This window comes from Limulus polyphemus, unplaced genomic scaffold (assembly GCF_000517525.1).
Source record: "Limulus polyphemus unplaced genomic scaffold, Limulus_polyphemus-2.1.2 Scaffold514, whole genome shotgun sequence".
NCBI classification, from domain to species: domain Eukaryota; kingdom Metazoa; phylum Arthropoda; class Merostomata; order Xiphosura; family Limulidae; genus Limulus; species Limulus polyphemus.
This window is the reverse complement of record NW_013666124.1, coordinates 229,714-252,185: the sequence shown is the minus strand read 5'-3', so window position 1 is coordinate 252,185 and position 22,472 is coordinate 229,714. Positions and strand designations below refer to the sequence as shown.

The 22,472-nt window shown below is 34.2% G+C and overlaps 1 protein-coding gene across 1 annotated transcript; it reads right to left on the bottom strand.

Moving 5' to 3' along the window:
* Positions 1-337: 337 nt before the first annotated feature.
* LOC111085628 lies at positions 338-17,728 on the bottom strand. The gene is made up of 4 exons (XM_022385118.1): positions 17,643-17,728; positions 7,965-8,029; positions 6,993-7,347; positions 338-4,286 (listed from the first exon to the last, which is right to left on the bottom strand). Exons 1-4 carry the CDS (start codon positions 17,680-17,682, stop codon positions 811-813), a joined length of 3,936 nt encoding a protein of 1,311 aa, XP_022240826.1. The 5' UTR covers positions 17,683-17,728; the 3' UTR covers positions 338-810.
* Between the last annotated feature and the right edge of the window lie 4,744 nt (positions 17,729-22,472).

Below are 22,472 nucleotides of genomic sequence, written 5' to 3'. Positions count from 1 at the left end.
ACATACAAGTTAAATGTCTGTACAAGCTGTATTTATCGTTTCTTTTAATTAAGTAACAAATTTAAAATCCCTGTAGGACAAACTTAAAATAATAGAAAAACGTGATTATGTTGATGGGTAGTAGTGGAGTTGAAATACTGTGGTGTTTCACATTAAAATCAGACCAAATAATATGAATCTGTTTTATTTAAGAAAGTCATTTGTATTTACAGAAAAAGTATAAATAAAACATGGTCACTTAATTAACTTTATCAGATTATAAAAATATGATTTTGGACGAAATAGGCTAGAAACATGTATTTTTCATCTATTGAATTTCGGTATGGTAAAAAAAATTACAAAACCTCTAGCATTGTTGATTATTCATAATTCAAAAAGTAAAAATTTAACGTTAATCAAATATAGTTACTGACCTAAATGGAGAAAAACTGTTTTGTTTATGGCACGACCTAGTTGTCACAAGAATCTTCCCGGTAATTATTTGTTTATCACAAAAGATAGTTTTATTTGATATTATGTTTGGTTTCTAATAAGCTATTAGGGAATTATCGCATGTGAGTTACTCTATTAGCTGTTTTCTTTCATTTAGACTTGCAGCTCATCTTATCAGCTCCCTTGCACCCACACACACACACATATTCACTGCATTTTTTTCTCAGATTGAGACGCTCATTTAAATAGTCTAAGAGTTCTTTTATTAAACAACCGTTATGTGAACGAAAATCCCTGCTTTGAGAATAATAGAGCTCTTCTCAATTTGAACATTTTCTGAAATTTGATTTTCAATCTGCTGTTTGTTTGTCACGTGCATCATAGCTGTTCCGTAACGTTATCATTTGTGGGGGAAGTACAAGTGACGTTTTCTTCAAAGTCACATATTCCTAGATCGGCATTGAATAAAAATCCTTGCTTGCAATAATGTGAAATCTTTTTTCCATCTTTACATCTATAGAATACGTGACAGGATCTCGCATAATCAGGGTAGAAACCATCCGGCTTATTAGAGCAATCGAACAAAAAACGGTGAGGAACACCATGGACATGAGCTGGTTTAGACATTTTGTCAACAACATTGCTGGCTTTCGGACGCATCGTAATGTCTGTTGTAGGTTTTTCAGGGTTAACACACAATACAGTTTCGGCCAAGTCACAGGCCATTGTCCTAGGATTGAAAAGTTTTCCTGTGGAACAAGTGTATAGAAATACCTGATCTTGAAAACAAGCATAATACTGTCGACATCCCGACTTAAAATCTGGATAATATCCATTCATTCTCTCTTCGCATTTCATATCTTTCACGCTGGAAAGCTTTGGTGTTTGGCAAAAGACGTTTTTAGGAAGATCGCAATTTTTTGATTCAGGGTTAAAAAGCAACACACTTGGACAGCTGTATGTTTTCTTGATATTTCTGTAACAAATATGAAATTGTTTACATCCGCTCTCATAATCTGGAAAGAAACCAGTTTCTCCTTCGGGACATTCAAACCCATGTTCATTCGTCAGTGATGAATCTGATGCTGTCTCATCAGACTGGCGTATTGATGAAGAACTAAAGTCAGTTTCTCCTATTGAATATTGTTGAGTGCTAAGGGGAGGATTTATTATAGCTGGTAATGAAGTATGATGAATCAGTCTATAAGTAACTGTGTGAGGTCTTCTTGTCGACCTTGGGAACAATGATGCCTCTTCTCCAAGTGTAGATTTACGTAATGGTGACAAAGTGTTTTCTTGGGAACTCGTTTTCGTTACAGGAAAATAGTACTTTTGACTGGCACTCTCGTTCGGCTGTGACTTTATATTTGATTTGTTAATTGATGGCTCTTGGCTTCCACCTTCATATTCACTACTGCTGCTGCTAGGTGGAGAGATTCTGCTTCTCATACTGGGTGTTACTGAGTATTTTTCCTTCACATCTTTCACAACGCTGTTTGTTTCATTAGTATTTCCTAACCCGACAAGTTGCGCAGTATTTCGAAAGTATTCTAATCCTTCTTTGAGAATAGATGTTGTAGTGGTGGCGATACGTGGTCTTTCTACCACTGTTCCGTCTTCTGTTTCAACGTTGTATGGAGTATCATATCGGTTAACATCATCGTATTCTAGCCTTTCGTAAGGTAGTTGCGTTTCATAAAAAGTTTCATCTCGTACGCCATCTTTCGTCTTGTCCTGAGCAATACCAGCAATAACCATAACTCTGTGATACTTACCATATGTTTCTCCTTCTTTTTCTACTTTTGCACTGTATGACTCAGGAATGTCATATATTTCATAGTTAAAATATTCATAATCGTTAGGCACGCGTGTTGTTACTAATACGTCGCTAAAAAAAGGATAGTTCGTTTCTTTCATCATTTCATCTCTTTGATAAATAGAATCTTTCTCAGTGAACATTTTACCATGATATGGTTGTTTTTCATTCGTCAATCGCGTTTCGTTTCTTAGATTTTTCTCATTTGAAAATGCATTAGTTTTGTTTTGAGTCTCAGTAAAGCCTATTGGTTTAAAGCCTTCGGAAGAATCATTTTTATGTGACTGGTCAATTGTTGAATTGTTACTTCTTCTTTCATTAGTTATTACGTGTTCCTTGACATTTTCTTGTGGTACTTGGTACTCGTCATAAAGTGGAAGTCTACATTTTACCTGAGATTCCAGCTCACAAACCATTGTTAAAGTGTTAAATAAATGATGCTTCGGACAATAGACCGTCATTTTTTGTCCGTTTTCGCAGATGAAATATTTCTGACAGTTTGTGGAATAGTCTGGATACATACCGTCTGTTTTTAAGCTACACGAAAAGTCATCATTGTCCTCAGTCCACGGGTCCTGTACTTGTTGACAATTTACCCGAATAGGATCATCGCAAGATTCAGTTCTAAAATTATACATTAGATTTTCAGGACACATGTAGGAAAATGCGTATTCATTAGCACATATATAGAATAATCTGCAGCTCAGTGCTCCGGCAGAATAAATCCCATTGAGTTTTTCTCGGCAACTAAATGTAGAGTCCGTTTTCTGTAAAACACGGATGATTTGCGAGTTAAATGTATAAGGACGAAATAGCTCTTCTCCAATATTTTGACAATCTTCCTTATCACTGATATCACAGGAGCGTGTAACCACATTGAACCGGCTACCTTTGGGGCAAAGGTATGTCCATCCGGCCTCTCCCCAACACTCGTGCCATTTCGTGCAATCACTTTTTACATCCATATATATTCCTTCGTCACCCTGCAAACATCTGAAATTTCCAAGAATTTTCGGGGCTATGCAGGAAACTGAATTAGACTCTTGACATTGTTTAGTCACAGCACTAAACCTCTTACCTTCTGGACACTTCATTAATTCTTTTCTTCCGTATGCACAAATGTAGTAACGATTACAGTCAGAAATGAAATCTGGAAATAATCCTATTCGACCTTCACAGCCATAATGAGACATACTCCACTGATGAACTGAAGTGAGGACAGGACTATTCTGGCAGTAGACAAGAGGGGATTCCAAACAGCTTCCAACTGAGGCATCAAACAAAGTCGACTCTGGACAATACTGAGTTAAGATTCTACGATGGCTAATGCACACATAATATGCGGAGCAACCAGTGTTAATATCGGGATACATGCCGTCAGGTTTACCTTCGCAGTCAGGATCCTTTGCTGAAGAGCATTTCACCAACGAACGATGGTCACATCTCCAAGTAGCTGGATTCATCAGCTTACCTTGAGCACACGCTCCGAGATGTGTCACGTGGCCATCTCTGCAAATCAAAAATTCCCGACAACCAGTTTCCGACAGGACGTATATCCCATTAGACTTATTCCGACATTCCGAAATTGCAGGCTTCTCACAGTTTGCTTTAGATGGGTAATCGCAAGCTAGAGGGCGTTTGCTGAATGCTAAGTTTGCAGGACAAGAAAAACTCTTCGGTTTGTTTTTAATGCAGAGATGAAACGCTCGGCAGCCATTATCATATTGTGGATAATAACCATCAGGCATGCCATTACAATTAAAAGTAGAGGAATTGAAGCACTGTACTCGATTGGGATGATCACATTTCAATATTTGTTCATTAAAAATTTTCCCCGGAGGACAAATATACTCTAATCTTTCACTGCCACGGCATAAATAATATCGCTTACAGCCCTCTACATAATCAGCATATAATCCGTCAGGCTTGTTCTCACAGGACAGTTGGAAACAAGGTACTTCCTGCATGTCTCGACATGATCCTATCCTCCAGTCAAAGCGTTTGTTTTCGGGACATCTGAAGTCCACTTTTTGCCCTCCTAGTTAAAAATAAAATGATTTTACATGATTTATAATATGTATATTTATTTATAAGTAAATAAATAAATTTAGTAAAAACAAATTATTACACGTCTTCAAGACAATTTTTCTTCTACAACATCACTTCAAGCAGGTAGTTAGTGTTTCTATATTTTCTAAATAAAGTGTTGTATTTATTTATTGTTACTTTCGTTCACAATATTGATTATACTATTTCTTATATTCAATGTCCTTACTTTTTATATTGGTTTTTGTTTGTCATTACACTTTTACTATAAAGATTGTTTTGCATTATTAGGTTAATATATGTATTTAGGACTAACCTAAATCTCCTAAGGTGGCTGAACCTCTTGAGATATTACTGGGATTATGGCCGAACAAATGGTTAACAGCGAGAGTACCCAAATGAGGAAACAATACTTTCTTACCTTTATAAGCAGAAACTCAACAAACATATATCTAATTAGCTACACTCATAACCAGGCTGATTTTTAGTTTCGCTCTAAGTACATAGCTTGCTCTGATCGGAATATGATATTAGTTACTTCACGTGAAAATTAGCGTTAAATACTATTTTTATCATTTATATTTAAGTACGTCCAAAATATTCCTTAAAAAATATCTTTCACAGTAACACATAAAAATGTTGAGAGTTAACTTGTACCGTTTTTTATCATTAAAGGCAGTTTCCTACTAAAAAATAACAGCTTTGTATGAAGCCTAATTAACATTAACTATTACGTATTAGATGTCACTGGTATTTGTTATTGACAGATACGTATCAATTTGTTTACAACGTAGCTTTTGGTCCCACCAGACTTGCCAAATACTTCCATATTTCAAGGAAAAGTTATAGAATAAGTTATTGACTATTGTTCGTGTGTAGGTTTGCCTACTAATTTGTGTTAAATATACTGTTGACCATGAAAGTATTCAATATTTTTGTGTCTAAAATTCACTTAAATACAAAGAGCATTTCTGAAAGGTGTAATAAGTGTATCTTAAAGTTCCACTAGTCTGTCTCTGGGAATTATGAAGTTTGTTGAGTAAAACATTGTTTATGGTCACATTGGCGTAGGAAGCAATTTTTTTGGTGGTCAGGCCATTGACACAGCTAAAAAAATGTGATACACGATAAGTGCAAATCAAAACATTTCTAGGGGAAAGGTTTTCCAAATTTAATGCTATGAGATTGAATCGTGAGTCATTTTAACTGCAAATACTGCAAACACACAACGTAATTTATTGAATTAAAACAAGCAAGTTTTAATACATAAGTTGTAGCTATACATTAAAAACGTTGTCAGACCATGGCCTAACTGGCCTTACTGCTTTCCACTGCTCGGAGTCAGAATCCATAAGCTTGTTCATGGTGAAACTTTCTCCAACGAACGACAGACTGGTAAAAAAATTATCATCTTGGTAGCACCTAAAGCCACGAGGAGGATGCGTCTATTTTTCAAAAATAATATTTTGCATCACCCTTTTGTTTTCCTTAAATGCTTTTCTATCTAACGTTTTTCAAACCGTCTTATGGGCGTTTCCTATGCACATGATGGATCGAATAAAGTCATATTTCAGTCAGTACTAGTAGTTGTATAAAGATGGTTTCAAATCAAGTTGTGATCAGTACCAGTACTTCTATTTGATTGCTCGAAATTATTTTTAGTCATTGTCGTTGCCATTGGTTACAAGTCATTGTTTAGTTAATACCAGCTAACTGATTTGTTGTAAATACTTTTTATCAGCACCAGTGCCTCTGTTGAATAGTTTAAGAAGGTTATTTTAGGGAGTATCTCCTTATAATTTATCATAAATCAAGTTTAGTCAATATTTATAAATTTGCTAAAATCGTCTATTGATCAGCACTAGTACCTCGAAAATTTTTTTTAAATTATTAATTTAGTTACTTTCAATGTCACTGTTGGGTTCACTACCAATCGTCTTTTGGTTAGAACCAGTATCTGTTTGTTTGTTTGGAATTAAGCACAAAGCTACACAATGGGCTCACTGTGCTCTGCTCACCACGGGTATCGAAACCCGGTTTCTAGCGTTGTAAGTTCGCAGACATGCCGTTGTGCCACTGGGGGGGGGGGGCGAACCAGTATCTCTGTTGTATTAGTTGTCGGTTGGTTAGAATTGGGCCACTGCTGGATAGATTTCAAATAATGTCAGACAGCTTCTGTACCTCTGTGATAGTTTTTGTTGATTGATGACAAGTCTTTATGAACCCTCTTTTTTTGTTGTTGTTTCAAGGTTAAAATTTTCTCATATGGAAGAAAATTAAGAAAGAGTTATGTTAAAATGGTATTATCTGAATCCAACAGGACAGGTTTTCTATTTTTTTTATCTATCATTCTTCGACATTTTTGAATTTTGAAGTAAGGAATTTAATCCTCTTTGAAAAAATAAAAAACAAATCTTAAGTATCCACTGGCCTATGACTCGTGGTGAAGTACATCTTTAGAAATGATACTTTACTCTGTATTTAGGATTTTGTACACTAGCAAACTGATCATGACTGATACTTTAAAAGACAAATGTTTATGTCATAAAACTAGAATACTCTCTTGTGGTGAAGTACATCTTTAGAAATGATACTTTACTCTGTATTTAAGATTTTGTACACTAGCAAACTGATTATGACTGATACTTTAAAAGACTAATTTTTATGTCATAAAACTCGAATATTCTCTTTTACACACCTCGACATAAGTAAAATCCACTACAGCCACTAGCGTAGTCAGTATAGACCCCATCCTCTTGATCCATACACTCTCCAACTAGCGCTGACGAGGTTGACTTCTCGGGGTCAACACAGCGCACCCTATGTGCCAAGTCACAGTGACCAGTGTCGGAATTGAAAATGGTGCCATTAAAACACCAGAATACGTGGGTTTGTCCTCTTTCACACAGGTAGAAAAACTTGCATGCTCTCTGATAGTCAGGATAAGCCCCGTCAGGTTTACCATTACAGTCAAAGGGCAAATGGTCCAAAACGTATTCTGTTTGCTCGTAAACGTCGTCTAAGCTGAGAGCAGTAGAAAACTTTCGTGGATCCTAAAAACAAAAACCAATTTGACGGTTATAAGATATTTATGTACTGCAGCAAAAGAACAATTTATATATATATATATTCTTTTTTTCATTTGCTTCGTTTGTTATCTGTTCTTCCTGAGAATGGTTCCTTCTTTGTGAGATCAGGCACACTATTCATAAGTCAGAGAGATCAGGCACACTATTCATAAGTCAACCGAAAACCACCAGCTTTCTTCAAGCAACGCAAAGAAAGTCTTTACAGAATATTTTATCCAAAACGTAACGCCTAGTTTAATATTACTATATCTAAAAAATATGAAACAATTTATATATCAAAAAGCTTTTCATTTAATATCTTTTTTTGGTTTGTTTGTTTTATTTAGTCACTCCAATGGCTTTGTCATGACTCGACTAAACACCAAACGATGATACACGGAAGTGACTGAAACATCAGCTTAGAAAATGAAAATTACAAGTAATTCATCTTAAACTTTTAATCTATTCAGAAAAACAGAACTTCAAAACTAACATTCTAGTTAAATTAAATTATCTTATACTGGTATTAGCTACTAACTAATTAGTCTAGTTTGTTTTGTTTTTAATTTTCAAACAATTGAAATACATTACAAATCTATTACCTGAGGAGGACCTTGTGAGATGTTGTCTTGTGCTTCTAAAGCCAGGACTTGAAGTAGATGAAACCCTTGAAAAGACAAATCCTGTTATTACATCTCAAATATAATAAAAATGTTTCAAAGTATATTCTTTTACTATATATTTTCCGTCTGAACTGCGTCTTATACGAAACATGAGCTAAACGGCCAGATTAGAGACCACACAGGCATAAGCATAGCCATCTCTAGCTGCTATCGTGGAAGAGCAATCAGTCAACAACACTCGCTGTCTATACGGTTACTCTTAAAGTGACTGTCACAGATATAGCACCTCTACAACTGTTCGATCCTAAGGCCTTAAGAGTGAAAGAAAAGAAGAAGGTACAAGAGTACTTTTCTTAAGGGAACACAGTTTCACAACAGAAACAAAATCTTAAGTTTTATTTATCCACATTTTGTTTATTTGTTGTTAAGCACAAAACTACACAATAAGCTATCTATGCTGTGCCTATCATGGGTGTAGAAACCCAATTTTCAGCGTTATACATCCATAAACTTATCGCTGACCCAGTGAGGAGGAAAATTTATCCGGAAACTTTGAACATGGTACATTGTCTAAAAACATTATTATCTACATACATAAATGTGATCTTGGTACAAACCAACACCCATTTTATTTCTCTTCCTTTCAACCATAGAAAAAAATGTATTTATTTCAACAATCAGAATAAAAATTCCAACAGGGGACTAAAATTCTACAATTGGGGCTAAAGTTTCGTTTTTTAAGAATTATTTCATCAAAGACAAATTAAAACGCATATCAAAAAGAAACTTAAAATCTCAAGATTTCAGTAATAATTTTATTTTAGAAAAAAATTTGTGGGGGATACATCACAAATTTAATTTTTCAAAAATTGATGTCATGGTGTCTCATTTTTTTGTGACTCAAACAGAATGTGATCATGTGATGGACACCTGAAAATTTAGTTAAGATGTTTACTGGGCTACCAGCTATCGTATTTGACTCGCTAATAAAATTTATTTAGCTCCCCCCCCCTTTTTCTGAAGTCTTTCCGGCGCCACAGCTTCCAACATACAATATTAGTTGTTTGAAGAAAACACACGACAACGTGCAACTTACTGCAAAAATCACTGAACCCTTTCCAGAACTGATTATACTTGCAGTCGTTTCACTTATGAATTGAACCCTTTCCAGAACTGATGATAATTGCAGTCGTTTCACTTATGAATTGAACCCTTTCCAGAACTGATTATGCTTGCAGTCGTTTCACTTATGAATTGAACCCTTTCCAGAACTGATGATAATTGCAGTCGTTTCACTTATGAATTGAACCCTTTCCAGAACTGATGATGCTTGCAGTCGTTTCACTTATAAATAAGCTTCAAATGCTGACCGAGAATAAGAGAAAGAACACTGAAAATTTTCTGTGACAGTAATTGAAACATCCTGCATCACGTACACTTATGTTCTCACTATGCCTCTGATGAAATTTAGCTCCCCCTAAGATGAAAAGATTTAAAGACATAATCATTTGAAACATGGATTCCTCCTTGTAATCATTCTGTAGGATACATGGAGCGTGAACACGAAATGATTGGTGACCAACTGATTGTTCAACTGAGTGGTCAACAGAAACTTCTTTATTTATTCGTGTGTGTTTCGTGAGAACGGTTACACATATAAAGCGTTCTTGTAGCAAGACCTCCTTCTGGGATTGAAAGTAATAACTTCAACGTAAATCTACTTATGAAAAAAAAAGGAAACTTGGTTGTGTTAGTTATCTAAGTTTTAGCACCATCTATTGTGTAAAGAACTTAAAAGTAAACACTTTATGAGGACTGACAATAAGGGCGTGAGTCAACAGAGTAACTACAAGGTCACTCTGTTCGGATTAAACACTTGAGCAATTAAAACGATTATTTTCCCTGTGCTAACTGGCTATTTTGTTTTTTGTTGTTGGTTTTTTTTTATTTTGATGGTCACTTAGCATTTACACCAGCATGGCTATTCAATTCTTTATCGTATGACACCACTTTTATTTTGTTATATATTAATACGAGGATTCATGCGTTCTCTTGTCGCAAAAACACGTTCCGTAGTTTGAGACTGTAGATGCACAATAAAGTAACAATTAAATTCCACTATTCGATCAGACATGAGTAATCCAAACGTTAGCGGTAGGTACTGATCACAAACTGTCTTCAGTATAGTCTATCAGTGAGTGTGTCTTTGTGCAAAATTCTGGAACATTTTTGTATTTTTTTTCTTTTTGTAAATAAGCACGAACCCACACATTGGGCTATCTGTGCTATGCCCACCAAAGACTTCTCGCTGAGCCACTGTGGGGGGGGGGGTAATTCTGAAGCAAACAAACAAATATTTTTAAGAGTGAAAACTTGATATTACTTTTAGAATGTGCTGAGTTCAGTTTAAACCTAAAACAAAATACAATTATCATGAACCACGACCTTTCTTGATATCATTTGTAGAGAAATAAACAAAACAAATAATGACATTAGACATATTCTTATGATACTTAAAGTGTTGTAAGACATTTTAACTGTGTATATTCTATAAAGAATTATTGAAATTCCAAAAGCCTCGTCTACGTTCTATAGAATAAAACCTGCACATGATTAATTAAATAATAATAATAACTTGAACAATGCTCGCTCTAAATTTTACTTTTCTGCTATAACTTATACGATAATTTTACCAGTTTGTTTCGTGTCCTGCAGTTTGTTGGGTCTATTATAAAGGGCCTTCGTGTAAGCAATTATGAGTAGTAGTGATGACATTAAATGTAGATGAAAGTAAACCAGGACAGGAGATGTGAAAAATCCACTAGTTGATTCTCAGACTTCATGCAGAAAGTAGGTCTAATACACAAGTGTTCAGTTACTTGGTACTTACAACGCTAAGACATTTGTGAATAACGTGGTTGTCGTAATTTCTACTAAACAAATTGGTCGTAATTATGTGAATAAGAACTAAAGTTTCATTCAGAGATCGCTTATTTTCCCATTTTAGAAATAGAAAATTATATGTAATTACCAATAACAAAAGTCACAAGTTGGTCACAGTATCTCTTCCAACATAGCATCTTTTCTGTAGCAGCCTTGCAGTAGAAATTGAAATGTCATATTCTTACAACTCACGAAATTGTGTTATTCTGGGCTTATTCGGTACTATAGAACATGAAACTCTTCTTCCGGCTTGGTGTTTTATGTGAGAAGATAATATCTTACTTACTCATTAGACCCACGGTGGCTCAACACTAAGTTTTGAGGTTTACAGAGCTAAACAAATTCAGTAGCAGTGATGAGCATAATACAGATAGCCCATTGTGTGGCTCTACTTTTAACAACAGACGACTGGACTGCTGAAACGGCCGCTGGGAAACTGAAGCCCTTGTACATGAGATAGATTATAGAAAACAAACAGAAAAGAGATGTGTGCTTTGGACACGATAGCCTTACGACAGAGCCTTTTGCAATGGTAACTACGTTGCAGGGCTATTGTTAATACTCACAGTCATCAGATATAACATTGCCGGTCGTAGCAACATGGACTGTAGCGACGTGGTGAGGTTCCTAAAACGTTGTAATATAGCATACTCAACCTACATGTATATATACACAATATCATACTAGTTCTTACAGAGACAAAACAAAACATGTCTTATCAAATATTTCGACTCATTTAGCGATCTTTATTATTCTCTAACTTCTAAAATGTGTTTACTAAAACAGATGGTAATTCAAATTACCATATTTTTATTCTGTAATGGTATCAGATATCTTGTGGGCTCCAAGAAAGATGATGAAGTCACTATTACATATAAGAGGTTAGAATTTTTGTAGAATGTCAAAATTGAATATTTCTGAGTTATTATATTTCTCAGAAAATTTAAGCATTTAATTGGGCGCCACAATCTCATAAAATCTGGGAGCATTTTTACAAATAACTTATTAGTACATAATGTATCATTAATACTGGGCGACAAATAACTTATTTGTACATAATGTATCATTAATACTGGGCGACAAATAACTTATTTGTACATAATGTATCATTAATACTGGGCGACAAATAACTTTTAGTGTAAGATATATTTTAAAAAATGTGCAAATTATTAGTCACGAAATACTGTTTTACATTAGCCATGTAAAAATTATCTATTGTTTATTTGTAATTAAGCACAAAGCCACAGAATGGGCTATCTGTGCTCCGCCCACCACGGGTATCGAAACCCGGACTCTAGCGTTGTAAGTCCGCAGACACACCGCTGTGCCACTGAGGGGCGTCATGTAACACAACTTAAACTCTTTAGTGACGACCACGAACTGCCATCTAAGATCTTTGCTTTTTAACATTGAAAAGCTATATATATTCTATTTCAAGGCTTGTAAAGTAATACTAATATATTGTCTTTATCACAATAAAAACGCACACCTCTCGGGAAGAGAACAGAAAACACAAATTAGCGTGGATTCAAAAACTTCCCAAAGCAATGAAACTGCCTTATTATGATCCACCAGATTTAAGCCCATATGTTGCAAAATAAAGTAGGAGAATTGTGTTCTTCTTTTTTTTTTGTCTTTACCCCCCCCCCCCCGCCTCTTCAGTGGCGGCCCAGCGGTATGTCTGCGGAATTACAACGCTAGAAACCGGCTTTCGATACCCGTGGTGGGCAGAGCACAGATAGCCTATTATATAGCTTTTTGCTTAACATCGAACAAACAAATAAACCTTTGGTCCTGAAAAAAAAAAGTATTACAGACGAGCATATTTTTCTAGTTAACGACTATCGTACTGAATAAAATGAATTGCGTATTAAAATAATATTCACCTTTGCGATCGACCAGTCTATTTTTGATATGAAAAAGACAGTAGTGGATAACATTTTACATTTTTAGGAACCGGAAGAGTGAGTAAAGTACAAATAATGAACTTTCTTGATCCCCAGACTGGGAAATAGGCTATGTTGTCTGTTGTTTTTTCTGCAGTACATTTATGATTGTTTTCTTTGTTTTTCTTACGACCTACTTTTTGTACATTGTTGTCTTTTCCTGACCTTAGAACTTGATGCCTTATTCGTGAAACAGGTCAGTGGCTTTTACGTGGTAGTAATAATGATGAAGAACTGCGCTTCAAAGCACACATCATGGTATTATCTAAGTCTAAACTACGCCGAAAGTCAAACGGCAGTGAAGAGAAAAAAATAAAACACTAAATAGCTTTGTTTCGATTTGCTGTTTTAATTTGAAGGATTAGTGACTTGTCTATATATTTTGCTGTTTTAATTTGAAGGATTAGTAACTTAACTATATATTTTGCTGTTTTAATTTGAAGGATTAGTGACTTAACTATATATTTTGCTGTTTTAATTTGAAGGATTAGTAACTTAACTATATATTTTGCTTTTTTAATTTGAAGGATTAGTGACTTAACTATATATTTTGCTGTTTTAATTTGAAGGATTGGTGACTTAACTAATTAATTTGCTGTTTTAATTTGAAGGATTGGTGACTTAACTAATTAATTTGCTGTTTTAATTTGAAGGATTAGTAACTTAACTATATATTTTTCTGTTTTAATTTGAAGGATTAGTAACTTAAATATATATTTTTCTGTTTTAATTTGAAGGATTAGTAACTTAACTATATATTTTGCTGTTTTAATTTGAAGGATTAGTGACTTAACTATATATTTTGCTGTTTTAATTTGAAGGATTGGTGACTTAGCTAATTAATTTTCTGTTTTAATTTGAAGGATTAGTAACTTAACTAACTATTTTCAAGTATCTATGATCGTAGTTTGCTAGAAGAATTGTCTTTAAGGAACTGAGAATCACATAAAAAGGAAAAGGAGTATATAAATTTATATATGATACATATATAACAATTTTGGAAGCTATAAGAAACGCTAGAGGAAATATAGTGTCATTTAATTCGTAATTCACAATCTACAAATACTTATGTGCTCATCTATGTCGTCATTCCTTCTTGATGGTAAATAAGGCAGACCTAATAGTGTATATCATGTGGGGGCGCTCACCTCACGAATTGACCTCACTGCACGTGATATACCGTCTATGGAAACAAGGTGCATTGCCGCTTTATGCAACAGTCCCAAACAGCATCTGTTTTAAGCACCGTTCCGGGTATTCACAAGTAACCGTCAAAACTCGCGTAATTATGATCCAACTCAGGTTCAGCCTGCGGTGGCCTATTTTTTATGGAAATCACTATAAAGACGGTTCCTCCAAAGTGATATATTTTACATTTCACATTACAATAAATCAACGAAACTTAAAATAAAAGTAAGAAATAAATTCTAAAATTAAATGTACTATAATGTTTTTCTTTTGTTTATTTTAACAGGTGTTGATAATAAAATAAAAATAACCGAATTCTTTAAACTTTAATTGGCATGTTGTTTCCTAAGCAGAACAATAAATCTGTTTACCTAAGTATGTGACAGAAATCCCATAATATACACAATTTACAAGAAGACGTTACATACAATTTAAGGTTTTTATTATTTTCACATCTGATGTGAAGGGGAAAAGCGATCTAATTAAGCCCCATACACAGGATTTATATCATTTACGCAGAGTAGCAAACCCCATTTATCATAACTCTATTGACCTTTGTTTTAAAATAATAAAACCACAATAAACTTACATTAATAGAACTCCTCTATCAGATTAGAGAATACTTAAGTAGTTTGTTTACTTATGTCAGATCCAGAGTTTTAATTATACTTAATTGAAAGGGTTTTATTACCTCCGCCGCCGAAGGTGGATGGAGGTTATATACGTGTTTGTTTGTGTTTGTCAGCAATATTTCCAGAAAAGGTCACGAACATCTAGAAAATCCCTATCTATTAACATGGGGATCGATATTTCACACTATCTTTGCTCTATAACTCAGTAAAAAATGATCGGATATTGATGAAACATGGGGGACATATGTAGAATATTATTCTTCATTATCCTGTCAAACATAGTTGGTGTTCGTTTATAAAGACGGACATACAAACATATTTTCGTCTTTTTTGAAAGTTGAATATGATCAACGCTGCGTAGCTCACTACTGAGTACCCACTTTTAGTCTAATACTGCTCACATCAAGTCGACTGTCTTACGACGTTCCTTCTGTTAATGCAAATTCAGCACTATGTATCGTTTAAATGTTATTTTTTACATTAATTAGAATTTCTACAAACTATAAAGTTTCCTCGTATAACTTCTACATATTACTTGTGTTTTCATGTCTCCGTCAGTAGTCTGTATATAAAACAAAATACATTAAAATATTTCAATAGTTTAAATCAAAACGATACACTTATAAAATATTTGTAATAGAAGTGGTTTTATAATTGTGTTGCGTAAAAAATGCTGCTAAACTTAAAGTACTCGTGAAACTAACTTAAAAACATCATTGTATGAATCGTAATTTTAATTATAAAATCGTTAACTGACGAGTCGGTCATTAAGACCATAAATTTGAAGCCCTAAACTGTACGTGCAATGGTTTCAGAAATGGCACGTCGGTTGTTAAGAGGGAAAAAAACGAAGCCCTAGAATGTTATTTCTCACACAGTAGTGTAACGTTTCACTCAGCTAACTTGATTTTTCTGTTCATTTAATATCGCTTTCAAGAAATAAAATTTTACTTTTAAAATATACTATTTTTTGTCATATCTGTGCACAAGTCAAAGTTTACAATGGCTAAAATTTAAATAGAGTCAAAGCATCTGAAGTTAAATCCTGTAAGAAGTTGTAGACCTTCACCCCATAACACAAGTAGTACTCCTATAAGGCTTCTTAATTCCCAGAAAGACGAGTGTTGCGTCTTCGCATGAGTTATATGAGTGCTGCTCATGAAATCGAATCGGTAACAAATGATGCTAGTTTAAACTGTTATTCAAGAAATAGTCGTTCTGAACCAAGATCAAACTTGACTCACTTAAAGGACACCTTAAAAAGAAACAGATGCTCGAACAACTGATTCGTTACGTTTAATGACAAACGTTTGCTATACTCACCAAGTGACAAGGAGATGAGTTTTTAGAAGATACACTAAAGTCAGTCATGGGAGAATTCTTTTAGTTTTACCTTTTTTGTAGACTGTATTAATTAGCAGTGTATTTCTAGGAATTATATATAGTTTTAGTATTAAGACGATTCCCTGGAGGCTCAGCGGTAATTTTTATGGGATCTAACGCTAAAATTCTGGGTCTAAGCCCTGCTGCGGACACAGCTGTCATAACTCATTATACAGTTTTGCATTGTACAGACACGCAAAAACAACCTGTAACGACGTGTCGCGTTTGCCTTTCCTCCTACACAGTTGGATGTAGACTTGGTAATACTGAGACATCTAATTCACTAGGTAGATATACATATACTCATATATACATCCATATGACTAAACAAAAACCAACACTAAAAATTTTCAAAGAATGCAACATTTTGTAGGCCAAAAATCTTTCCCATAGTTGTATTTTATGTTCTCACAGGGGTTCGAAACTGGAATAGACGCCTTGAGGAGTATATATATATATATATATTATACAACAACACCATCTTTATCTTATGGATTTTAAAGCTTATAGAAGTTTATCCCCACTGTGGGCCTTAGTGACAACCTGACAAAATAGTTAACAGATATATAGCGTAAATTCAGAAACAAAATTCGTTATATTGATCACCCAAACTTTTTTATTTCCAAAACAAACAATTATCGTTTAAGTACTCTTAATATCCACACATTCTGAAACTCGTAGAGAAAAATGTGTTAATCTAAAAGTTTTTTATTTCGAGAATTGCTAAATTTCTTTTCTTCTAATCACGTTTTTGGCTATTTATTACGTGGTCAGTGTTTTTTCATCCTTCTGATATGTTACTAAGTCTTAAACCTTATTTGAATATCTAACCCTTTTTCGTGAATCATACTTAGACAGAGACTAAACGTTTTATATTACATTATTGAAATTAAAGGTCAGAAGAGAAAAAAATTAGAAACGTATTTTTCAGCAAGTTTCTTCCTGCTTCACATGTAAATGCAAATGTTATTATCTCCAGGTGTTTTTACACCATGTGTGTATAAATTATGTTATAGTTGCATCAGTTCCTTAACTATTAGTATTATAACTATTATCAAACAAAAAACATGCCCTCTACTACCACAGAGGAACAACTTTCTAATCAATGTGGCTAGACGAGTGTAGAGGTACCTGTAGCAGAGATTTAGTATTGGGTGAAGTGTCATATTGTTAGCAATACTTGCCTAACGCCCTGGAAACATTAATTTCCAATATGAACAAGTACACCAAAAAAGAACATGAATGCAGTGACATGGTAGCAATTTTGCATTTTAAGAAGTTATATATATCTGTATGTTTATAAATATACATGGTTATTTATCAAACTATATCATATAAGCTTTTTAGAAAAAATTATGTCTTATTTATGCTCGGTTTTTAATTCAAGTGCAATTTACAGATTGACTATAAACCTTGGCACTTCATGCAAGTAATATAACTAACACGTTTTTTAATTTAAACAGCTGTAAAACGAACTTCCAGTATTCGGTTTTCAACTGAATACTCAGACTTGTAATTAGGTTGTTCTATTTAAGGTAAAATTTTAAAAAAGAAGAAAAACTTACGAATGTAAAGTAAAAGCAACGTAATACTCAAACCAGCCATCACATAGTACGTCCAGAAGGGTCTTTCCTTGATAAATTTCTTCCGGAAGTCCGTCTTTGCTAATTTCCTTCTTTTATTCGCTGTTATTTAACTTACTTATTTTCTTATTCTTCTTGTTTTATCATAAACGCAGCAAATGAATAATTTGTAAAAATCTTCTTTGTTCAAAATTGTGTCGTCTGCAACAAAGTTTTTTAAAAAAAAGTCTTAACCGAGATTATTCCTGTGTTGGAGCAACGGGATCCTACAACCGGTTGAAGCCCAGTCAGAAGTTAAAATGATAAGGGTGTCGCGTGCCTGACGATCCCCCACCAGCCACCTGGCCCCCTTTACAGGTCCCGATAGTATGCAGCCTGGTAACGAATCCCCATGCACTGCTCGTTCAAAGAAAAAAAGACATTAGCTGACGATGCGGATGAAGGAAGAACGTCCTCTGAGTTTGTAAAAATTCAGTCTCTTATACATTTCGATAATGGATGTCGCATAAATGTTTTTAAATATTGGTTTTTATCTACAGCACCTAAAAGTAATATTTGATAAACTTTATTCAACAAAGAGTCTGTTAAATATAAATTCAATAATCTGTAGTAATAAAAACTTCATTGTTTGGATATATTGGAATATAATCAGATATTTCATGAGTTAAACGTCTATCCAAGAATGGTAAAAATAAAACTCAAAAACGTGTTTGCGTATAAGAAGCTAATATTTCTCCCACAGTTTCTTTGTGTGTAAATGTCAATTTGCATAGAAAACATCGCTTACAGGAATGAATTTTTGTGTGTGTGTTATTTATTATTTTATTTTATTTTTACTAGGATCTTCATAATTGAAAAATTATGTATACACTTGGATACATTTCGTTATATTTGAAGTATTTTGGATTTTCAATCTAAACGACAGAATATGCGTTACATGCCTATTTAGCTACTGTTTACCAAATAACGCCCCAACAGAGAAAAGTGCGGGGTATACTCAATAGCATTTCGCAATTTGAATCTTGGACCTTTTGAACGAAAATCCAGCACAGAGACCATTAGGCCATTCCAGCCACATTCTACTTTTTATTTTATATAATGTTGCCATCTTTTCATGCTTCAACAGACAACTTAGATTTTTAAGATTTTCATTAAAGTGAGCAAAATTTGTTCACTTTAATGTTTGTTTTTTGGAATTTCGCGCAAAGCTACACGAGGGCTATCTGCGCTAGCCGTCCCTAATTTAGCAGTGTAAGACTAGAGGGAAGGCAGCTAGTCATCACCACCCACCGCCAACTCTTGGGCTAATCTTTTACCAACGAATAGTGGGATTGACCGTCACATTATAACGCCCCCACGGCTGAAAGGGCGAGCATGTTTGGTGGGATGCGGATTCGAACCCACGACCCTCAGAGTTCACTTTAATAAAAATCAACATGTAAGATCCGTATATTTGTAGTGCGACTTAAGTTTGTGAAATATCGCTTATTACGAGTGTTATATTGCGTTTATCTTAAGGGTTATTCTGTCATTGAACTCGGCAATGTTAAACAAAAAGTTTCTTTTTATATGATTTTAAAGAAATGAAATGCGATAAAGGTATAAACCTTGTAGGAATGATTAGCATTTTCAGTTTTAAACGTAATGCACAGATCATTACGAGTTCAATACATATGTACAATGATATCCTAAAAAGTATATTCATAGTACAAAAAATTGCCTATGTACTTCTCTTTACATATCACATTTGTCAATTTCTGTTCTAACATTACAATGAACTACTTAGTTTGGTTTGAATTTCGTGCAAAGCTACACGAGGGCTATCTGCTCTAGCCGTCCCTAATTTAGCAATGAAAGACTAGAGGGAAGGTAGCTAGTCATCACCACCCACCGCCAACTCTTAGGCAACTCTTTTTACCAACGAATGGTGGGATTGGCCGTCACTTTATAACGCCCTTACGACTGAAAGGGCGAGGGGATTCGAACCTACGACCCTCAGATTGCCAGTGATTAAGATCACGAGCATTACTAATTGAAACACAGAGATGTTTAAACCTTAAAGAATTGAGCGTCCTTTAGACACAAAGCTGAACCAGAGCTTTAAAAAATCAAATCGCAAATTTAGTGACATCTAGGGACAAAACTGTGTATTATCTGTCCCCACTTTGTTTGTTTTGTTGTTGTTGTTGTTGTTTTTAGTCGAGAATTCTTTAAATATAATATTTTCTTTATCCAAATGTTGGTACATCTAGAGAATTAAATTGAATATATAGAAATACTCATACAAACTTCGTCAAGTTTGGTTACCATGTTTACACAAATTAGAATAAATAGCAGTTTCGTAAAAATAACATACTGACTTCAATACCTGCCTTCAATACTAATGTTTAATGAAACAGCTAGGGTTAAAGCTAAGAATATTAAACTGATTTTAAAACACTTTACCATCTTTATCTTAGTAAAATACGCACGAGAAATGTAACTGAAATACATAAGTGTCGTTACTACTTGTAAGTGTTGTTACTACTTCCTCTCACCTGAATGTATCCCGGATCTTGTTATTGATATGTGACGGAAAAAAAAAACATGCAAAGAAATATATATTTTGCTTAACTTATAGAAATTAGTCTTGATTCAAAATCACGTCACCCGTTTGGCTGGTTCAGTTGTAATCTGACTTACAGGGCTAGTAGATTTCTTTATGTATGCAGGAACTGTGCCAACTAACAGATCCGCTTGTGCAATTTCTTTAGGTACACAATGACGAAAGCCGACAATAAACTTATCTTGTACTTTCTGATGAAAATTTAGCACTGTGTTAACAGAATACATTATTATACTTACCAGCATCTAGTAGCCGTAAATACCTTAAAATAAGAAGATCATTAAAGAATTCGTTGTATTTGCAAACCCTTCTTATGGACGTTCTTATGGATAGAACTTTAGTTTTACATACTCCTCGTAAATAGTTTTTGGGATTTTCCGACTTCTTTTTTTTTTTATACTGTTGTTTCATAACTCAATTTCACCATTGAGTTAGACTCTTCAAAGAATTGCAGTTGTACAAAGAAAACTGTCAGAATTACAAATGAAGTAATTCAATTACATGTTACTTAGCAACGAAATTAAAACGTTTGTTACCGTTGAAAATGTACAGTGGCTAGTTATTAAAATTTTGTATATGGCGTTCGGTCTACAACAGTGTCTATAACTGGAACAGTGATGCAGCATTTGGATACATTGTTTACAAAACTCAGATACTTTCCTAACTTAATAAATTAAGATCAAAGCATTTTAATAAATAACCTTTCCAGTAAATAAGATATACTGGTAAAGCTTCCTTTTATGAATAAGTTAGAAATTTACTATCGACTGACTGAACGCACGAGAACTACATAACAAGTTCTTGCAAGTGAATTGAGCGGCAAAACTTAATTAATATGTGCATACATCATTGAATATTAACTGAAGAATGATGAATAAAATTGTGAAATCGGTTTCATGATACATGTATATTTATCAATGTAATGAAAATAAAGAGTAGCTCAATCACCCATTATAATTATTATTGCTTTTGAACGTGACTGACATACCCAACACTGATGACGGTTTGTTTGTAGTGACGCACTCAGCTACACAATAGGCTATCTGTGGCCTGCCCATCACGGGTATCGATACCCGGTTGCTAGCGTTGTAAGTCGCAGTCATACCGCTGGGTGGCCTGATGACACTTCCTCAGCCACAACTAGAGTTCCCAGAGCTTCAGCTTTTCACAAAAATAAACGAACCATTTCACAATCTCATTATACAAATTTATCAAAACATAAACGATTTAATAGATTTAATTGCCTGACATGTTGTATGTATTTTTTAAAAAATTCACCTACAGGGTTTTAAAGAAACTACTCTATGTTGTTATTAAAGCTAAAATATAGGAAAATGAAGTGCCTTTCTTATATTCTTTTTTTTAACGTGGTCGATTGTAAAGCCTTCTTTTATTGCACACACACTGTACTGTTCAAAAACTGTTGTACGTACTATAGAGATAAAACAACAGAGGAGCTAAGTTTAGCGTTTAAAGAAAAGGGGGGGATCCATAATAACGACGTTTTCTTACTTTCGATTAACCTAAATCAAATGTGCTGCTTGAATTAAAGAGGTAAATGTTATACATGCTTTATAAGTAATTGAAGTTGGGGCACAAACTACTGAGAGGGGAGTGCGGTAGAATGCATTTTTCTAGAATGAGATTAAAATAAATTTTACAATTAAGAAAACACACGATGTTTAAAGCCAAAGTTGTCCTACATCTAAACTATCATTCACAATGCATGGGGAAAGTAGTTGTAGCTGTGTAATAAAACTAAGGCTGTGCAGGTGAAGTACGGTCTATAGTTCAACGAACCCCCCGTAACTTTATATATATTCAACAATTCAGTCTAACTGGACCAAGAGTAAATATAATCAGAAACACATTGTACTACTGTTGTTTTTCCTTTAATGAATCACATTTTTTGAGTATATATTTTCACAACATTTCATTTGGGATGCTAGTCCTAGCATTCGTGTTTCGTTCGATTTTCGATTATCTCATAAAGCATATTTAGCTCATATTAGGTAATAAACACTATACCGTTACTGTGTGAAAGATGCACTTTCGAGATATAGCAGTCATGTTATCTTTTAGAACTTTGTCAAGCACGTACGTACTTTATATATTAACTTTCGGATTTACTTTCTTTGGAAGTTATCGCATAGTTATTGCAAACATGCTCGCCCTTTCAGGCGTGGGGGCGTTATAATGTGATGGTC